This window comes from Bombus huntii, chromosome 17 (genome assembly GCF_024542735.1).
Source record: "Bombus huntii isolate Logan2020A chromosome 17, iyBomHunt1.1, whole genome shotgun sequence".
Classification (NCBI taxonomy): domain Eukaryota; kingdom Metazoa; phylum Arthropoda; class Insecta; order Hymenoptera; family Apidae; genus Bombus; species Bombus huntii.
Window position 1 is genome coordinate 921,152 of NC_066254.1, and position 21,170 is coordinate 942,321.

General features: G+C 37.1%; 2 protein-coding genes across 2 annotated transcripts; both read right to left on the reverse strand.

Moving 5' to 3' along the window:
- Positions 1–616: 616 nt before the first annotated feature.
- LOC126875127 (putative fatty acyl-CoA reductase CG5065) lies at positions 617–3,978 on the reverse strand. The gene is made up of 8 exons (XM_050637851.1): positions 3,837–3,978; positions 2,816–3,147; positions 2,401–2,717; positions 2,054–2,301; positions 1,639–1,822; positions 1,178–1,363; positions 835–1,089; positions 617–763 (listed from the first exon to the last, which is right to left on the reverse strand). The coding sequence occupies exons 2-8, from the start codon at positions 3,059–3,061 to the stop codon at positions 685–687; spliced, it is 1,515 nt and encodes a 504-aa protein (XP_050493808.1). The 5' UTR covers positions 3,062–3,147; positions 3,837–3,978; the 3' UTR covers positions 617–684.
- A 12,573-nt stretch (positions 3,979–16,551) lies between these two features.
- LOC126875128 (putative fatty acyl-CoA reductase CG5065) lies at positions 16,552–19,469 on the reverse strand. Its single transcript, XM_050637852.1, has 7 exons — positions 19,190–19,469; positions 18,785–19,101; positions 18,438–18,685; positions 17,796–17,960; positions 17,338–17,371; positions 17,074–17,244; positions 16,552–16,696 (listed from the first exon to the last, which is right to left on the reverse strand). The coding sequence occupies exons 1-7, from the start codon at positions 19,433–19,435 to the stop codon at positions 16,552–16,554; spliced, it is 1,326 nt and encodes a 441-aa protein (XP_050493809.1). The 5' UTR covers positions 19,436–19,469.
- Between the last annotated feature and the right edge of the window lie 1,701 nt (positions 19,470–21,170).

Consider the following 21,170-nt stretch of genomic DNA (forward strand, 5'->3'; position numbering starts at 1 on the left):
TTTGTCCCAACTACGAGAAGATAGGGGAGATCTATTTTTTTCAACGAACGACGTCTCCCACTAGCAACTTTCCCTCGAGGGCGGCTAGCATCTTTTTCTAACCATCGATATGGAGATTGACCAATTTGCAGCAACGTCAATTTCCCTTATTTTCTGAACGAAAGCTTTCCTCGACGAATCCCATATAGTTTTAGACACACCCCATATAGTTATCCTCTGTGGCATCATGGGGACGGAAATTCATTCACTCTTGCAATCTCATCGACGAAAAGAGTAACAGTGAATATTACGCGTTTGACTTAGATTTTGTGAGCACGTTCATCTATCATCCCGTCGACCGCAGATTCGTTATTGAACCTAGGATCATTGTCATTAGTTTCTCGAGTATCTAATTACCACGGTTACTTGTCCAGTTCTATGATAATCGTATTTGCACTAGTCAATGTCTTCTCTATTGCATAACGACAACGTGTAATCCAAACGAAGATTAGTTTCACGCCCCTAACCCTAAGTCTAATGTAAACCCGACAAATACATACATCCTTATTAAGCAATGTCATAAATGAATTTATTTAGAATTGAAACGAGAGAAAAGACAAAATGAAAGGAATGATGATTCCCTCATTTATAAAATTCTATTTATATTGTTCTTGGTTCAAAGAGAAAAAAGTAACGTTCAAATAGTCAGTGCACTAAACATAGTATTATCCATAGCAAAATTATTATACCGGATACTTCGGTGATCTGATGTATCCAGTACAACCTGAAATAACAGAAAATATATGTATTTATAGAAGTTCCAATTTTTTTATACGAAGATACTTTTATACGCACCTTGATAATCTTTGTCGGGCTGTTGACATAAATTCTTGTTTTAGAATAAATTTCCTAATTCCCATCCAGTTAGCTGCAACATACTTCTCCCAATTCATATCCCGTAAATCTAGTTTGACCATATCGCTGTCGCTCAACATTTTCACCTTCCTCGCTAAGTCAGAACAGTTATCTCTTTCAAAAGTCCATTCGTGCAAGAAGAAATGTCCTATGAATGTGAACAGCTTATTGCCATTTCTGAGAAGTTTCATCATTCTGAAATATCATTTTTAATTATTATAGACGAAGTCAGAGATTATCCACGAAAGATAGTTAGTTGTTCGTGGATGAGTAGAATACTCACACTGGTTTACTACCTCGGAGTCTTAAAAAGACATCTATGACAAACGCACGCAAAAAATGCGGAATTACACTCCGAACGTTGTAAATATATCTATTACCTACGACTGAACAACCTGGATACCATAGTGTATCGTTCAGTGGCATTTCTATGCTATATTTTACCACAGCATCTATCATCGGACCCCACCTTGTCAATTGAAACATTAGCATTATTATTGATTACTAAAATTATACTTAAAGCACAGTTTATTGTCATATGAGTATCTCGGAAAATATTATGAAATTGAAATAAATATTATATTGCATCATTACTTTTCTAAATTGAAGTATTGAGAGCAAAAGTGAACTTTTGTATTCTACGTTTGTTTACGAATTCTCCACATTACTTAAATAAACTGAATTTTTTGGGATACTGTAACAATGGAATTACACGTATTAAAAAAGATTCGTAATAAATTTTACTTAAGAGGACTAGCGTTACTCGTGCAGTTGTAAACTTTAACTTTAAGATCACGATGTAGCGTGACATGCCATGCAGTACATATTATCGTGTCAACTACGAAATCGACAGGCACTACATCCAATCTTGCATCTTTCCTAACCGGTATTGCTGTTGCACATCCTCTGCTCACTAGCAGAAAAATACCTGGTAACATTAAATTGGTTTAGAAATTATTTGTGAGTTTCGGTTATCAGAAATGTAGCACTAAATAGATTGGAATGAATTCTCATAATTGTGAACAACAACAAACTTGAACTATAATAATGATGATCTGGTGGAAATCCTTTCATTTTAGATTAACAACAGATTAACTCCACTTTTCCGAAATGTGACGAGTATTGAACAATTACTATTGAAAAATATCTATGGAAGTACCTGTAAATGCAGAAGTACCCTGTATCCAACCAGGACATGGTTCTTCCAGAGAGGCACCAACTATGCTTGGCCTCACTATCGCAACTGGCAGATCTTTACACTTGCTTGCTACAATCTGCTCTGCTAAATTCTTACTGAATGTGTATGTGTTTGGATATGTTTTTAAAATCCTCTTTTCTATTTCATTAATCGACGTTTTGTCGAATTTGTCACACATATCGATCACCTCTGAAGCTTTCAAACTCGTGCTGCAAAATTAATAATAAGTGAACATATTCTTCGAGCTATAATTACAAATATAATATTCGTAAACCGTGGAACAACGTTTTCATATAACTTATTCTTACGTATAAACTTTTTCCTCAATCTCATGTAGATTCGCATTACTAAAAGCTGTGCTGACGTGGACGAAGCTAATCGGATGCTTTAGTTCGCTCCAAAGCTCAATGACACGAGCGGTACCTTTTGTATTCACATTAACAGCCACGTGTAACGGTTCGTTGAATCTCACAGTGGCCGCGGAGTGAAACACTATGTTTACTTTCTCTAACAACAGATTTCTATCTTCTCGCGAAAGACCTAAATCTGGCAGACTCACATCACCTTTCACGGGGTAAACTCGGCTTAAAACTGAGGGATTCTTTGCTTTGACGCCATCGTAAATCTGAAGACGAAAAGATCGAAGCTCAATTCCAGAAAAGAGAGTTAATCAATTTAGCTCCTGACAGGCTTAAACATAGAAGGAAACAAGTATTTACGAACGGAATCATCTATAAGCTTCTTAAATCGTTGTTCTATCGTTTCGTTAGTTTTTGGGCGAATTAGTATAAAAATGGCAGCGATGCGTGGACACACGCGCATCAGTTTTTCCAGTAGACCTACTCCCAGGAATCCGGTCGCTCCTGTCACAAGGATCCCACTACCAGCGTAGAATTCCTCGAGAGAATTCGTCTTATTCAATCCTTCATTGGTCCCATTTTCATTCGTTTCTTGATTAATTGTATCCATGTTTCAGGGTCTTCACACTTTCAGTTCTAATATTTGCCATAGATTAGATTTTATAGATATTATATTTGCCATAGATTGCAGACAAACTGTATTTGGAAAAAGTAAAAGAATTATGTGACCTAACAGCCCAGAAGATATGGAATCCGTAAATATTTAAAGGAACTGTCAATCACTCTTAATCTTAATCTTAGTTTATGTTGTTATTCGAAGAGATATTTGGACGCAGCATCTAAATAACTAACAAGTATAATTATAAGGAATGTAATAAATATAACAAGACAAATATATTTTATCATGATGTAGAGTATTTTGCTTAGATTTAATAAAATAATTGCGTAAATACATACTCCCTCTAATACTACATCGTTTGTTTTATATGTAATTTATATTACGTATGTATACTTCACTTTGTTTACTAAAAACAAGTGAACTTACTATTTAAAATGTAAAATGCATAAAATATATCGCACGGTTAATGTTGTCACCGCGGAGCGTATTACAATTTTCATAAACGCGAGACTCGAGGTAGGTTATGAAGGCGAATGTTCCGATTACCTCTACTGACTGGTGATAAATTATTGCAAAATTAAAATGATGAGCCATTTTACTGTGTAGAATGTTAAACACAAAATATTTGAGTATTCAAAAACTTCATTTAAACTATTGTAGTAGTTAATGACCCGATGATATTTTTTATACATATGATATTGATAATAATCAAAGACATAAATGAAAGACACAATTGAATTCAGAATAACAAGGAATCACCTGTTACCTGATGCTATTTCCACCGCGTAATGTTTACCAAATATCGTACGAAAATGCGACTTGGCGATAGCAGATACCGATACGTCTGTCACAGTACTGTAACGATATTCGATGTGATACACTTCAAGATACTGACTCTTTTAATAACATCACCCTACTACTGAAAGTGGATAATGTCATGCATGAATGATTCGGTTAACGCTTTTTATCTCCAAAACCAAGGAAGAAAGAGTCTTGAATGGTCTTTAAACATGAAATATCGATCACAGCTGACTTTTTATCACTGATTGCTCATACATTTGCATTTTAATGACATTTTCATTGCACATAACGTTTTATAGGTTAAGCTGAAGGTGAAAATAATTGAATTGCAAACTCCATCTCATATAACGAACGATCTTTTTTGCTGAGGTAAAAAAACACCAACACACAATCAGCGAAGAAGATATTCATACAGTACTTAACTATAACAAAAATTATAATTATGATAGAACGTCATTTAGTAGGATATTTTTAGCAAATGAAAAATATATACATATTCTTAAAATCTGCAAACAAATTTTCAAGAGAAGAAGAGGAAAAAGATTCGATACCAGCTCCTGTTGTGAAAATACTAATATCTAGCTAATGTTAAAAATTATATGTGTAACATATATTCGTGCAATTAGTGCTTCGTAGTATAAGATGTATTTGAAACGCAATTTCATCCTGATGTAAGCAAATCCAAAGCACAATACTACTAATACATCAGCGTGGGTTTTGTATCATGTTTGGAAACACGTAAGAGGAGTAAGAACACTTAAGAACAAAAATCATTTATAGAAGGCACTCTTTAAAAAATGGAAAAATAACTTAAATAGAGCACTCATCAATTTGATCAATTCAGTGTCACCATATTTGTAAGACATAAAGGAATCAAAAGAAAACTTTACTAGCAGGAAAAGTCGTGGTTGGGCAGGCTCCGATTTTAATAAAACTTGAGACGTAAACGTAAAATTAGCAAATATAATGCACATGTATTGATGGTGGCACATAATTCCATTCTGGATTAAATCTTTCGCATTATTGCATGTGGTTTTTCGAGAGTTCAATTCCTGGCATTTATTGATAAGGTGGTACTGCATTTTTCACATAGTCCAAAAGCATAATTGCAACTTAGGTAGTATCCAATGGCAACAATTTTACCGTGTTGCATATATATTTAGAATGCAGGAGCACGACAAATTTTATATAATTGCAAGTTTTGTCTTCTATTCACCGATGATTGATTGAACAACATATTTTATATAAACACATTGGCAAATATGCATGATCGAAAGGGACGATTAATCTGTCCTACTTTAGGAACGTGTAGCAGATTTGATCTTTGATATGGATTTAAATGTCATAATAATAATTTCTTGATCACCAAGTAGTTCACTTTGTCGCTGAAAATCGTTGTGTTGTTCAACCTTTTTTGCATGTAGAAGTCTTCTGTTATACCTGTATTCTGATACACCTACAATTTTCTGCTGCTTCATGGATAGTAAGTTATTTCTCTTAGTAAAAATAAATGTAAATATGAACACAAAGGTAAATACAAGCAAATAAATATAAACATATTGCGAATAAAGTCAATTTAAGAATTATTAAAATTTTGATATGTTTTATCCACAGAAGTTATTGAACAAATTATTTTTTACAAATCTTCAGTATATCGATACGAATGATTCTCTTTACACTTACTCTCGTACGTGCTAATCTATTTCGCAATATTTTAATAAATTTTATGCGACCGCAGTTTTGAACGCGAGGGCAGAGCATGGAAAGTGGTAAGCTGGAAGAAAGTAAGCGACAAGAGGGCGAAATACTGGTAGAGGTGGAATCTTATTTAATCACTCTATTATGTCGTACGAATAACAGAGAAAAATAATTTGAGAAGGTGGCATCATACTCACAAATCATATTAATATGCAAATGGATTCGCCAATCGTCAATTTCTGCTTACGCATGACTGCCCGCCTCAGGGCGCGATGGTTGGAAAATGAAGAATAGTTCCATCCTTACTTAACAGCCACAAATTTAATTACAAATACATGCTCGTACTAACGTCAACAATATGTTACTTTACTCAAGATTACTGGCCTTTTAAATTATTTTCTTTCTTATACATACGTCGTGACAAAGTGATGAAAAAAATCCCTTTCGTAACGTCGAACTGTAGAATAGCCCACATCCTGTTCGATTTCGATGACTTTTTAACACATTATCGGGAGTACGACTTTAAACAACTTCTTCCTGTACATGAAACTGTTGGACGGCAATAGTTTCCGAGATATTCGGAAAAAATTATCGATACCACTCCTGTGAATTCTACCAATGTATAATTATATACAATTGTACATCCGCCACTGCGTACGCGCTGGTATTTGTGGCCCACTCATCTTTTGTTTATGGTATATACAGGGTGTTCAATTACAAATGTAAAAAAAGGGGTGATTCTTAAAGCTAAAATAGGACGAAAATCAAAAACAAAAGTATTGCGCTTTCGGCTCTATTTTTACGTTATTGACAATTAAAAATCGGCCGAAATGTCACTATGCGTAAGCAAATCTAATTACATAAACAGGTAGGTCGGCTCGAACAGCGGGCTACACAATGATCATTAAATCGAACGATAGATGGGCAGCAGCTTATCTCATACAAGTTGTAATAAAGAAGACTGTGACGTTCGGAAACCATCCTGCACGACGTTGCCTATGAAAAATCATCGATTATGCTTACTCATTAAAATCTATAACAGCATAACGTAAACCGCTTTATTTTCGAATAGAGAGGATTAGTGTCTTCTCTAATCCTTTACACTAATAAATAATTAATAAATAAAAACACATATAAGCAATGTTCCTGACAAATTTCAAAAAGATTATACAAAAGAAGTAAACGCGTTAGCCAAGAATATTGTAAATTTTTCTTTCTGGAAGAACTCTCCACTACTACCTCGTTATGTAACATGTTTTAGTGACTTTAGAAATTTGGGCAGAACCCGATCTCTTTCCTTTAGAAAGAGGATAGAACAATTTCGGAAGGACAGAATCATTTCAATTTCGTTGAAGAGAAATGTTAACAGGACTGTATAAACGTAAAGTTGAAGTCAATCGTAGCTGTAGTATGGGTTTGTTATTTCGCTGTAGATATTTTCAGGCTTCCTTATTTTTAGTTCCTTGAACTTCTTTCCTTTGTTTATTGTATTCTTTGTTATTTAGGAAATGTTTTAATTTGCAAATGATTTGGATGTGTAGTGTGTGTGGGGCGTACAATACGTGTTGTGTGTATTGTTCTCGTACCGTAGTTTGTTTGTAAAAAGACACAGGTTATATTGTATATTTACAAATATATATAATCTTTTTATTTTCGTTACAATTTTTTTGTGAACGGCCTAGACAATCGCGGTGTGCGCGTGAACTTTGTATAAATATTCGTAATATGAGCCATTACTGATTAAGTATTTATGGAGGCAAATGATTAGAAGAAAAAGAAATCCTCTCCACACGGAAATTCCATGGAGCGGTTTCCGACATGCTGTTATAGATTTAAATGAGTAAATTAAACGTGTTTAATCTACAATCGGTGTTTTCCTTAGAAAACGTCACGCAGAATGTCATTTAAATCTCCGAATGCCATAGACTTCTTTTCTACAACTTGTAAGCTGCTGACCATGTATCGTTCCATTTAAGGATCAATGTGCACTTCGATGCTCGACTTCACATACTTTTGTTCGTGTAAGGACGATTGCTCGCGCACAAGGATATTTCGATCGATTTTTAATAATTGATAATTGAAAAATGAAGTCGAAAACGTTACACTTTTTATTTTTCATTTTCGTCTTATTTTGTAATATTTTCAAATATCACTCCTTACATTTTTTTATATCTGTACCGGAACGCTCCATATGAGCGAGGATTGGACGACAGTCGGATTGATCTGTGTTCTCATTTTTCCATTATATATGTTTCAATAGCAGTTGCCAACACATGTCAGATCTATATGTTTAAGAGATCGTTTTTTCATTTTCGAAGTAGTTTCAGGTTAGTAAAAGAAAGAAATAAATATTGAAATGTTTGTGCGTTATAGAGATTCTTTGCAGATCGCCGTGATGTGTTCATAGAAGCAGTAAATAAGCATGTCGAGTCAAGTTCCGAGCCTGGGCCCGAGTCGTCCTCGTGGCGGGGGCTTGGGACAGGTAAGGATTCCTCACTGAAGCTATCCATGTTTTCTTTTATACTGAAGTTATTTTTATTGACACACACGAAATTGTTACAGAGTTGACACAAACTCACAATGACCACACACTCGCGACGCTAGTGACAATGGTCTTAGGTTCGATAACGAGTCCGCGGACAACGGGACGGTAGTCGTACGCACTCGCAAAAATCTAAGTCGGATTCTGTGTTGATATTCACTGACCGTAAGGCGTTAATCTCTTTTTGTCGGTGAGGTCGCAAGAGAGAATGACTTTCCGTCCCTAGAGGAAAACTATGACGGGGTGTGTCTAAGGACACGAGATCATCGGATTCGTCGGGGATATCACACGTTCGGAAAGTAAGGGAAATTGACGTTGCTGCTAATTGGCCAATCTCCATATCGGTAGTTAGAAAAGGATGCTAGCCGCCCTTGAGATCTGGTAAACATCCTGCCCGGAGAATAGGATCTGCGTGTGGCGAGCTACGGGACAGAAACCGTTGGAATGTTTACTGCCACGTGCCGCTACAAATCTTTCTTTTAAGGAGATCTATAGGGTTACTCAATGCCTTTGTTAGATGGAGAGTTCGTCCCGTTGACCGCGGCCACGTTCGGCGACTAATTGTCGCCTTGAGCCCAAGCTCATTGTCACAAGTTTCAAACAAATACAATTGGGTAGAGTGACGGCAAATCGTTTAATTACAACTGTAGATTTTAATTACAATGTTTTTATGGATTTACCCGAGGTTTCGGAGGGAAGGCATCGGTGTCCTCTTATCTCCGACAAGCAGATATACCATGCAGATACAACGTTGCCATGGACATGCGTATGCAGGCAAGATTCAAAGTAATAGTAGCAGCAATTATTTGTAAATATCTCGGAAACTAAGGCCGAGCGGCGGTTATATGTGTCGGAGATGAAAGAACACCGGAGCCTTTGGAATTTTGAATAATCCCGCAACATTGTAACCTAGAGTCTACTATAGCTGTAATTGAACAATTGTAGTTATTCAACCCGATTGTAATTGTTCGAGAGTCGTGATAATGAGCTTGGGCTCGAGGCGACAGTCAGTCGCCGAACGTAGCCGCGGTCACGGGATGAACGCTTTGTCTAACAAAGGTATGGAGTAATTCTATAGCTCTCCTTAAAAGAAATATTCGTGGCGACACGCGACAGTAAACATTCCAACGGTTTCTGTCCCGTGGCTCTCCACACGCAGACCCTATTCTTCGAGTAAGATGATTGCCAGATGTCGATGCGTCTCCGCAGTATATGTTCGGCTAGCCCGAGGGCCCGTTATAAATCTTAAGGTTTAGTTAACTAAAGTCCTTCAAACCGACAAACAGTCTTTGTCCCAACTACGGGAAGATAGGGGAGACATATTTTTCAACGAGCGGCGTCTCCCACTAGCAACTTTCCCTCGAGGGCGGCTAGCATCTTTTTCTAACCACCGATATGGAGATTGACCAATTAGCAGCAACGCCAATTTCCCTTACTTTCTGAACGAAGGCTTTTCTCGACGAATCCGATGATCTCGTATCCTTAGACACACCCCATTATAGTTTTCCTCTGTGGCATCATCGGGACGGGAAAGGCATTCTTTCTCGCGATCTCATTGATGAAAGGAGTAATTCTTTACGACCAGTGAATATTACGCGTCCGACTTAGATTTTGTGAGTACGTTCATCTATCATCCCGTCGACCGCGGATTCGTTATTGAACCTAGGATCATTGTCATTAGTATTTCAAGCACCTAACTACCGCGGTTACTTGTCCGGTTCTATAATAATCGTATTTGCACTAGTCAATGTCTTCTCCATTGCATAACGACAACGTGTAACCCAAACGAAGATTCGTTTCACGCCCCTAACCCTAATTCTAATGTAAACCCGACATATGTATAGGAAAACGTTGCTCGGAATGCTGAATTTTATAATAAATTTAAATATCTGCAAAATCGGCGGTGCAGCCTTGCTTATGAACATTTACAGAATATCATTGTATCTTAAAAAGCTGCAAATTTTTCTAATTTGTTTGCGTAAGCAACGCCATACGTCATTCTTCATTTTATAATCCATTATTTATTATATATTCCATTTTCATTCCTATAGTTCAACAGTATAAGAAAAATGTTTCCAGCTGGAGAACGATTTCCGTACGTTACTTTACTAAATACAGTATGATAATTATGCTATAAAATGTCGTCACTTATACCAACATATACTTACAAATACAGGATAAATTATTCTGTTCTAGACTCTGTTTTGTTTTTTACTTCCTCATTAATATATATGTCGGGTTTACATTAGAATTAGGGTTAGGGGCGTGAAACGAATCTCCGTTTGGGTTACACGGTGTCGTTATGCAATAGAGAAGACATTGACTAGTGCAAATACGATTATTATAGAACCGGACAAGTAACCGTGGTAGTTAGGTACTCGAGAAACTAATGACAATGATCCTAGGTTCAATAACGAATCCGCGGTCGACGGGATGATAGATGAATGTACTCACGAAATCTAAGTCGGACGCGTAATATTCACTGGTCGTAAAGGGTTACTCCTTTCATCAATGAGATCGCGAGCGAGAATGTCTTTCCCGTCCCGATGATGCCACAGAGGAAAACTATAATGGGGTGTGTCTAAGGACACGAGATCATCGGATTCGTCGAGAAAAGCCTTCGTTCAGAAAGTAAGGGAAATTGACGTTGCTGCTAATTGATCAATCTCCATATCGGTGGTTAGAAAAAGATGCTAGCCGCCCTCGAGGGAAAGTTCCTAGTGGGAGATGCCGCTCGTTGAAAAATAGGTCTCCCCTATCTTCCCGTAGTTGGGACAAAGACCGTTTGTCTGTTTGAAGGACTTTAGTTGACTAAATCTCAAGATTTATAACGGGCCCAGTTCGCTGTGGAGTGCCGAAGCGAGCAGACGTGTCTCTAGTGCCCAGCGTAGTCCGAAAACAACACATGTCGCCCAACCGTCGAAAGTGAACACAGCCAAGTGTCCCCTACCCTTTAGGGAGAAGAAAATCCCACGCACCTAACCCCAACGCGAATACTAGCCTCACAGCTTCACGACTAGTTATTCATTCCGAATTAACTAGCTCGATGATGGCCCAGCAATCGCGACCAGGCTCTCCGGAGCAGACTCGCAACTACCTCCTCCGTGGCAGAAGTGTAGCAGAACTCTCCTCACCAACGACGCTAATATTACAAAGAAACGGAAAATAGAAACATCAAAACCAGACATGAACGACACCCGGAACGAACAATCAACGATACAAATAAACACCCACAACAGGTTCGCCGTATTGCAATCCACGAATGACGCCATGGAAATCGCAGACCCGCCGCCAAACCCACAAGAACAGAGAATACCCCTCTCCCACCAATATTTGTGGATGACGTCATCGACATACAAACAATGATCAAGTCCTTAGAGAGAGATATCTCCAAGGAGGACTACAACTTAAAGATAAATAACAATAAAGTAAAAATACTGCCGAGGAACCCAGAAGCTTACAGAAAACTCACCAAGATACTTAGGACCCTGAACGCCAACTTCCACACCTACCAACTCAAACAGGAAAGGCCTTTCCGGGTAGTCCTACGAAACATCCACCACTCAGCAGACATAGACGAACTCAAATACGAACTCTCAAAACTCGGCCACGAAGTCATCAACGTAAGTAATATAAGGCATAGAGTCTCGAAAGATCCTTTATCCTTATTTTTCATAGATATAAAACAAAAGCCGAACAATAAGGAAATCTACAATATCAGTCGCCTAATGAACGCAATAGTAAAATTCGAACTACCGCTTGTGAAAAAAGAAATAGTGCAATGCAAAAGGTGCCAAAGGTACGGTCATACGCAGAAATACTGCAACCATACTTTCCGCTGCGTTAAATGTGCAGGCACTCACTCCACTGACCAGTGCGCCAAATCACCGGAAACCCCAGCGAAATGCATCCACTGTCAAGATGACCATCCTGCCAACTACAAAGGCTGCTCAGCCTATAAAACTCTATACACAAACAGGTACCCTAAACTCAGAGCAAAAGAGGTAACCAACTAAATACCCAGCCCGCCGAAATTCACGACTACCCCAATCCCCTCAACCAAAAAAACACCCAGTCCTACCAAATTCATCACCACCTCAACCTCTTATGCCCAAGCAGTACAAGGCATCCAAAATAACCCGAATAGCCAAAGGGATCTTTCCCAAAATAGTGTCCCCAACCCACCTAACACAGACAACTTCTCTAAGCTTGAAAAGCTAATAGAGAAACAATCAGAGCAAATAAATAATTTGCTATCGCTACTAACACTCATCATGGATAAATTAATACGCCCCGACGCAAAATAAAACCAAGACGCATAGCTCTTTGGAATGCTAACGATCTAGCTCAACACAAATTTGAACTAGAACTCTTCCTTGAACAGCAGCAAATAGTAATGCTCGTATCTGAAACCCACTTCACCGAGAAAAACTATCTGAAAATAAATGGTTATAACTTCTACCATACTCAACATCCCGGCGGAAAGGCCCACGGCGGCACCGGAATCATAATCAAATCCAGCATTAAGTACTAACTTGCATTAAGCGAACTTGCATCATTCCAGAAAGACTAGCTCCAAGCAACATACATAGCAATAGAAGACTGCCATGGTACAATCACCACTTCAGCAGTATACTGCCCTCCCAGACACTCCATCGCCAAAGAAGACTTTGATAACTTCCTTGACATCCTGGGCAGTAGATTCATAGTTGGAGGAGACTATAACGCCAGACATATCAAATGGGGCAGCAGACTGGTCACAGTAAGAGGCAAAAATCTCTTAAGCAGCAAAATAACCAGCAGTCTCAACTACCTTACCACATACTGGCCCACTGACACTAACAAAATACCTGACCTTCTTGACTTCTTCATAACAAAAATAATAAAAATATTTTATTTCATAGGACCTGCAATATAATAGATTCTCCTTATAGTTATTTAGAATTACTAATATTAATGGTTGAAATTCTATTATGTTAATTTAATTTTAGGTGTTACATACTGTAATATAAATTGATATTATTATTCACTTTGTGGTTGATACTTCGTTAGTTCTGTGGTTGATAATTCTCGTTCTTTTCAGCCAGATAGAAGTGTGTGCTTACGCTAGGACGCGGAGGATATGTTCAAGTAAGAGCTCCGTGAAGGTTTTAGTCGATTCGGCACTACACCTAGGCATTGCGAAGTGGCTATGAAAATTTCCTTCATATTTAAAAAAGTGGTTGAGGTAGGGGTTCTGCACGGTCATGATTATATTAGGTAGGATAAGTTAATAAAAACTATTGTCTAAAATATTTCGTTTTGTATTGATTGTATCAAAAAACCTTTGAAATGAATTATGTTGCATTTGGATGATTTCTTTCTGTCTTATATTTTTGAAATACCAGGGTGACCGGGATTTTTCAACATATCTTCATTTTAATGTTACGTTCTAGCCGATAAAATACGATTTCAGCTATCTGTAATAGGGTGTCCTTGAGCTGACTGTGGCGAATTCTCAATTAATTAGCGATCAGTTAGGTTGCAACTGATCGGTTGATATCGCAAACCGTAAACACTATTAACGCTCAAAGTGAAGATAGATTGAAGATGCGGAGTAATGTTATGTTTAGTTGATTTATTTGCACTGTTTAATATAACACGAAGAGAATTACTAGCACGTTAAGATGTTGACCGATTGAGGATTGAAAAACCAGTCTCTTTCGGTGCTGGTGTTGTCGTGAAGGAAAACTAGTGATAGGTGTATCTAAGCCACGGGACAAGCAAATTCGTTCATGGCAATTTCGGTTAGGAAAGTAAGGGCAACGGCCATTGCTGTTAATTCGATAAGAAAATAGCTGGTGGATAAGGCTGGGTGCTGCCCGCTCCCAATCAAAGGTCGACCGTGGGTGGGATTGTACATGGGAAAACCCTGTTTCCTGTGTTTTCGCGGAATGGACAATAACTTAAAGGAATGCGTCAACTTAAAAGATACTTATGTGGTCTTAAGGATCTTAACTATAGAAAATGCTAAAATGTATATGGGTCCTTAAGATTATTGAGAATCCGCAATAAGGGTGTTTAGACATTTGGTGACCATCTTGCTCGAGGGATAGAGTCTGGTGTATGTAGAGAATCACGAGATGTAACCAACGGCCACTCCAAATCCCGAATACTGACATTGAACCTTAAAACGAAACAAGAAATCCAGTGTAATTGTATTTTGTTTTATTGTGTTTATTGGGAGTTTTCGTCATTCACTTCTTTACATTTCGTCAAAGGCTGTCAAAATAATTGACTATTCTGAGTGAATCCGGTTTTATCGCACATTTTTTTAATTCGCTGTGTCGTATGTATTCTGTAGTAGTCGATAAATCTTGATAAACGAAATAAATATGTAACATTGATGAATGTATCATATCTGTTTTTGGAAGAGCTTTCATGCGATGTTCGCGAAATTTACATTGTGCCTATATTTATATTGTATTAACAAGACTAGTATGCCACACATTACGCTTTAATTTCGAAGAAAATTATTCAACAAATATTTTCAGATAGATGGATTCGTTCAAACATTCGGTAAATTTTTCTAGCTTAATTGCGAACTAACATGTGGAGGGTATAGCAGTGTTGTTCAATAATTCGATTAAGGGATCTATTATTTGGTCATCTATGTAGATCAGTGGAGGTTTAACCATATGAGTTGCGACCTTTCCTATTGGGTCCGTATCTATTTCTTTGATTAGTGAACTGAATAAGTTTCGAAGTGGGATTTCTTGTATCCATTGTTGCTTTTCTGTATGCGAAGTTTTCATGGTGCTTTGGCCTGACATTATTTTACGCTTTTTATGCGCTGTTGCTACCTTCCAGTGTTCATCTTGATATAATAGTTCGTCATTATAGCTATTTCCTTCTTGGTTTTGAATCGTTTCCATTTCTTTTGTATCTTTATTTATGTTGAGATATGTATAATTTTCTGTGCTGGACTAGGTTAAAGGCGTAGTAGAGATACTTGTATGTGAATATCAGTGTGTGGAAGTATGTGTGTCCGAAGCATCTCGAAAACAAATGAATGTAAACTCTTCAGTTGGTTAAGAGTCGTCGAAGAGTCGGTTAAGAGTCGTCGAAGAGTCGGTTTACAGTCGGGTATAGAAGAAAATGCTGAGAGGAGGGCAAGTGTGTATCGATGAATATATAAAGAATCGTTTTGTTCATGAAATAAATATATCATTGTTTTAATATTAATCCTCAGTATAAATTTATGTTATGTTATGTTATGTTATGTTATGTTATGTTATGTTATGTTATGTTATGTTATGTTATGTTATGTTATGTTATGTTATGTTATGTTATGTTATGTTATGTTATGTTATGTTATGTTATGTTATGTTATGTTATGTTATGTTATGTTATGTTATGTTATGTTATGTTATGTTATGTTATGTTATGTTATGTTATGTTATGTTATGTTATGTTATGTTATGTTATGTTATGTTATGTTATGTTATGTTATGTTATGTTATGTTATGTTATGTTATGTTATGTTATGTTATGTTATGTTATGTTATGTTATGTTATGTTATGTTATGTTATGTTATGTTATGTTATGTTATGTTATGTTATGTTATGTTATGTTATGTTATGTTATGTTATGTTATGTTATGTTATGTTATGTTATGTTATGTTATGTTATGTTATGTTATGTTATGTTATGTTATGTTATGTTATGTTATGTTATGTTATGTTATGTTATGTTATGTTATGTTATGTTATGTTATGTTATGTTATGTTATGTTATGTTATGTTATGTTATGTTATGTTATGTTATGTTATGTTATGTTATGTTATGTTATGTTATGTTATGTTATGTTATGTTATGTTATGTTATGTTATGTTATGTTATGTTATGTTATGTTATGTTATGTTATGTTATGTTATGTTATGTTATGTTATGTTATGTTATGTTATGTTATGTTATGTTATGTTATGTTATGTTATGTTATGTTATGTTATGTTATGTTATGTTATGTTATGTTATGTTATGTTATGTTATGTTATGTTATGTTATGTTCCTATAACATTATTTCGGCCTCAAAGATCCACAATTTTCAAGAATTTATGTAATATATTTTTGCTTTGTTCGTTATTTTGAGTGGTGGTATTTACTGTTGCATTTTGTAGCTTTACCATTTGCCAGCGTTTGTTGTGTTCTCGTTCACCTAAATTGACTGCCTATCGCACTTTCATTCAAGCACAGTTTCTCACGTCTGTCTAGCTCGGCTGCTCAGGCAGAAACCAAAGTGAGCCTTTAGAACTATCTTATTTTAAAAGATATTAATTTTCTATCACCATTGTTCATTTCTCAGAGGACTTTTTAATGATAAATTATTGTTGTTATTGTACAATTATCATTACAGAGAAAAATATTCATTTTCAATGAACAGATTTAATATACAAGTTATTAGTAGTGAATGTTACTATTTTTCTCTATATAATTCTTTTGTTGTTTAGCATTACAGGAAGACATGTTGTAGAATTTTTGTGTAGAAGTGATCTCTAAATACACATTTAAAGATGATGTATGAATGTTTGCAAATGTTATTATACTACAAACATCGAGGAGTAAAGCAATGTCATAAATGAATTTATTTAGAAATGGGACGAGTGAAAAGACAAAATGAAACGGATGATAAGCCCCTTTTCCTTAAAATTGTATTTATATTGTCTTTGGTTCAAGGATAAAAAAGTAACGTTTATATAGTCAGTACATTAAACATAATATTATCCATAGCAAAATTATTATACCGGATGTACCCAGTACAACCTGAAATAACCGAAAATATATGTATTTATAAAAGTTCCTATTTTTTTATACGAAGATACTTTTATACGCACCTTGATAATAGTTGTCGGGCTGTTGACTTAAACTCTTGTTTAGAAGAACTCTTGTTTCCTAATTCCCATCAGGTAAGTTGCAACATACTTCTCCCAATTCATATCCCGTAAATCTAGTTTGATCATATCGCAGTCGCTCAACATTTTCACCTTCCTCGCCAAGTCGGAACAGTTATCCTTTTGAAAAGTCCATTCGCTCATGGCGCAAAATGCTGCCAAGTTGAACAGCTTCTTGCCTTTTTTGAGATGTTTCATCATTCTGAAATATAATTTTTAATAATTATTGTAGATGAACACAAAACTTGCCCCAAAAAGATTACCCCCGTCGCTCGAGTATCGATAGAGTACTCACATTGGTTTACTACCTCCAAGTCTTAAATAGACATCTATGACGAACGCAGGCAGAACATATGGAATTATACTCAGCACGTTGAAAATACATTTATTAGCTATCATTGGACAACCCGTTTAGTGGCGTTTCTCTGCTGCACTTCAACACGACATCCTTCAACTGACCCCATCTTGTCAATTGAAAGATTTACACTTGTATACTTATTAGAATTATACTTCAAGCAAAGTTTATCATCCGAGTACCGCGGAAGATATTATGGAATTGGTATAAATATTATTTTGTATCACTACTTTTCTAAATTGAAGTATTGAGAGCAAAAGTGGACTTCTGTTTTTACGTTTGTTTGCGCATTGTCTACATTACTTAAATAAACTGAATTTTTTGGAATATTGTAACAATCGAATTACATGAGTTGAAAAAGATTCGTAATAAATTTTACTTAAAAGAGTTAGCGTTACTCTTGCAGTTGTAAACTTTAACTTCGTGACCACGACGTAGCGTGACATGCCATGCAGTACATACTATCGTGTCAACTACGAAATCGACAGGCACTACATCTAATCTTGCATCTTTCCTAGCCAGTATTGCTATTGCACATCCTTTACTGACTAGCAGAAGGATACCTGGTAACATTCAATTGGTTTAGAAATTATTTGTGATTTTCTATTTCCAGATATGTAGCGCTAATTAGATTGGAAAGTGTTAGGGAAGTGATACATTTACATTGTACATGAGAGTGTGTGTGTAAGGGTTAGAGGGCGTCAAGGTCTTAGTGGAGACAAAAGACTGTTGCCAGATGTTAGAAAAATCTAGGATAGTCGGTTGGCGACCAGCGTGCGTGCAAGACGTTCTTCAGAGAGTAATATAGATGTATAACTGTTGTGTGGGAAATGTAGTCAATAATTTGTATTCCCAAATCCTCGAGTTTCCTTAACAGAAAGAATTCTCGTAATTGTGAGCAACAACAAACTTGAACTATAATACTGATGATCTAGTGGAAATCCGTCATTTAACTTCCCACATACCCAAAGATTAACTCCACTTTTCCGAAATGTGACGAGTATTGAACAATTATCATTGAAAAAGATTTATAATAATACCTGTTAATGCAGAAATATTGTGTATCCAACCAGGACATGGTTCTTCCAAAGAGGCACCAACTATGCTTGGCATCACTATCGCAACTGGCAGATCTTTGCACTTGCTTGCTACAACCTGCTCTGCCAAATTCTTACTGAATGTATATGTGTTTGGATAAGTTTTTAAAATCCTCTTTTCCATTACGTTGATCGACGTTTTGTCGAATTTGTCACATATATCTATCACGTCTGAAGGTTTCAAGCTCGTGCTGCAAAGTCAATAACAAATGAACATATTCTTCGAAATATAAATACAAATATAATATTCGTAAACCGTGGAACAACGTTTTCATATAACTCATTCTTACGTATAAACTTTTTCCTCAATCTCATGTAGATTCGCATTACGAAAAGCTGTGCTGACGTGGACGAAGCTAATCGGATGCTTTAGTTCGCTCCAAAGCTCGATGACACGAGCGGTACCTTTTGTATTCACATTAACAGCCACGTGTAACGGTTCGTTGAATCTCACAGTGGCCGCGGAGTGAAACACTATGTTTACTTTCTCTAACAACAGATTTCTATCTTCCTTCGAAAGTCCTAAATCTGGCAGACTCACGTCACCTTTCACGGGGTAAACTTTGCTCAAAACTGAGGGATGTTTCGCTTTAATGTTATCGTAAATCTGAAAACGAGAATTCCAGAAATGACAGTCAATCAATTTGGCTCCTGACAGGCTTAAACATTGAAGGAATCAAGTATTATATACGAACGGGATCATCTGTGAGCTTCTTAAATCGTTGTTCTATCGTTTCGTTAGTTTTTGGGCGAATTAGTATAAAAATGGCAGCGATGCGTGGACACACGCGCATCAGTTTTTCCAGTAGACCTATTCCCACGAATCCGGTTGCTCCAGTCACAAGGATCCCACTACCAGAGTAGAATTCCTCGAGCGAATTCGTCTTATTCAATCCTTCATTGGTCCCATTTTCATTCGTTTCTTTATTGATTATATCCATGTCTCAGTATCTTCACACTTTCAGTTCCAATATTTACCATAGATTGGCATTCTCAACGACAGTAAGTGGAAACATTTTGTAAGTAATATAGCATATTGGTTATAGTTCAGTTCTTTATATATGTCGGAGATGAAAGAACACCGGAGTCTTTGGAATTTTGATTAATCCCGCAACATCGTAACCTAGAGTCTACTATAGCTGTAAGTAAACAATTGTAGTTATTCAATCCGATTGTAATTGTTCGAGAATTGTGATAATGAGCTTGTGCTCGAGGCGATAGCCAGTCGCCGAATGTAGCCGCGGTCACGGGATTAACGCCCTGTCTAACAAAGGCATGGAATAATTCTATAGCTCTCCTTGAAAAGGAAATAGTTGTAACACTCGACAGTAAACATTCCAACAGTCTCTGTCCCGTAGCTCGCCACACGCAGACCCTATTCTTCGAGTAAGATGATTGCCAAATGTCGATGCGTCTCCGCAGCACATGTTCAGCTAGCCTGAGGGCCCGTTATAAATCTTAAGATTCAGCTAACTAAAGTCCTTCAAACAAACAGTCTTTGTCCCAGCTACGGGAAGATAGGAGAGACCAATTTTTCAACGAGCGGCGTCTCCCACTAGCTACTTTCCCTCGAGGGCGACTAGCATCTTTTTCTAGCCACCGATATGGAGATTGACTAATTAACAGCAACGCCAATTTCCCTTACTTTCTGAACGAAGGCTTTTCTCGACGAATCCGATGATCTCGTGTCCTTAGACACACCCCATTATAGTTTTCCTCTGTGGCATCATCGGGACGGGAAAGTCATTCTCGCTCGCGATCTCATCGATGAAAAGAGTCCTCCTTTACGACCAGTGAATATTACGCGTCCGACTTAGATTTTGTGAGCACGTTCATCTATCATCCCGTCGACCGCGGATTCGTTATTGAACCTCGGATCATTGTCATTAGTTTCTCGAGTACATAACTGCCACGGTTACTTGTCCGGTTCTATAATAATCGTATTTGCACTAGTCAATGTTTTCTCTATTGTATAACGACAACGTGTAACCCAGACGAAGATTCGTTTCACGCCCTTAACCCTAATTCTAATGCAAACCCGACACCTATATATGTCGGAGAAGGCTCAGGAATAAGGTTGTGGGCGTTCGATGAATCTTCATTGGAATCGGCCATTGTCGTGTTATAACGAAGGTACGGTCTGTTAATACGAGTATGAATGCTACCGACCTGACAATCAACCGCGGCGGTTGGACACTCGCGATATTAGTGATGTTGGTCTTAGGTTCAATAACGAATCCGCGGTCAACGGGATGATAGATGTACGTGCTCATCAAAAATCTAAGTCGGGCTCTTTGCGAAAACGTGGAATATCCACCGAGCGTACAGGCTCTAAGTAACTCGCTAATACGACCTCACGAGAGAATGACTTTCCGTTGCTATGATGCTGCAGAGGAAAACTATGATGGGGTGTGTCTGAGGACACGAGATCATCGGATTCGTCGAGGATACCCTTCGTTCAGAAGATGAAAGAATTTGGCGTTGCTGCTAATTGATCAATCTCCATATCGGTGGTTAGAAAAAGATGCTAGCCGCGCTCGACGGAAAGTTGCTAGTGGGAGACGCCGTTCGTTGAAAAATTGGTCCCTCCTATCTTCCCGTAGCTGGGACAAAGACTGTTTGTTTGAAGGACTTTAGTCAACTAAATTCTAAGATTTTTGACGGGCCCTCAGGCTA

Excerpts from the sequence above, each read along its gene's own strand:
- LOC126875128 (XM_050637852.1), bottom strand. The coding sequence starts at position 19,435 with ATGGATATAATCAATAAAGAAACGAATGAAAATGGGACCAATGAAGGA. Across the intron at positions 17,245-17,337 it reads CTTGGAGGTAGTAAACCAAT|AATGATGAAACATCTCAAAA; the intron begins GTGAGTACTCTA and ends ATTATATTTCAG. Across the intron at positions 16,697-17,073 it reads CGGGATATGAATTGGGAGAA|TATAATAACATTTGCAAACA; the intron begins GTATGTTGCAAC and ends CGATGTTTGTAG.
- LOC126875127 (XM_050637851.1), bottom strand. The coding sequence starts at position 3,061 with ATGGATACAATTAATCAAGAAACGAATGAAAATGGGACCAATGAAGGA. Across the intron at positions 1,823-2,053 it reads GGGTACTTCTGCATTTACAG|GTATTTTTCTGCTAGTGAGC; the intron begins GTACTTCCATAG and ends TAATGTTACCAG. Across the intron at positions 1,364-1,638 it reads AGTAACGCTAGTCCTCTTAA|GTGGGGTCCGATGATAGATG; the intron begins GTAAAATTTATT and ends TCAATTGACAAG.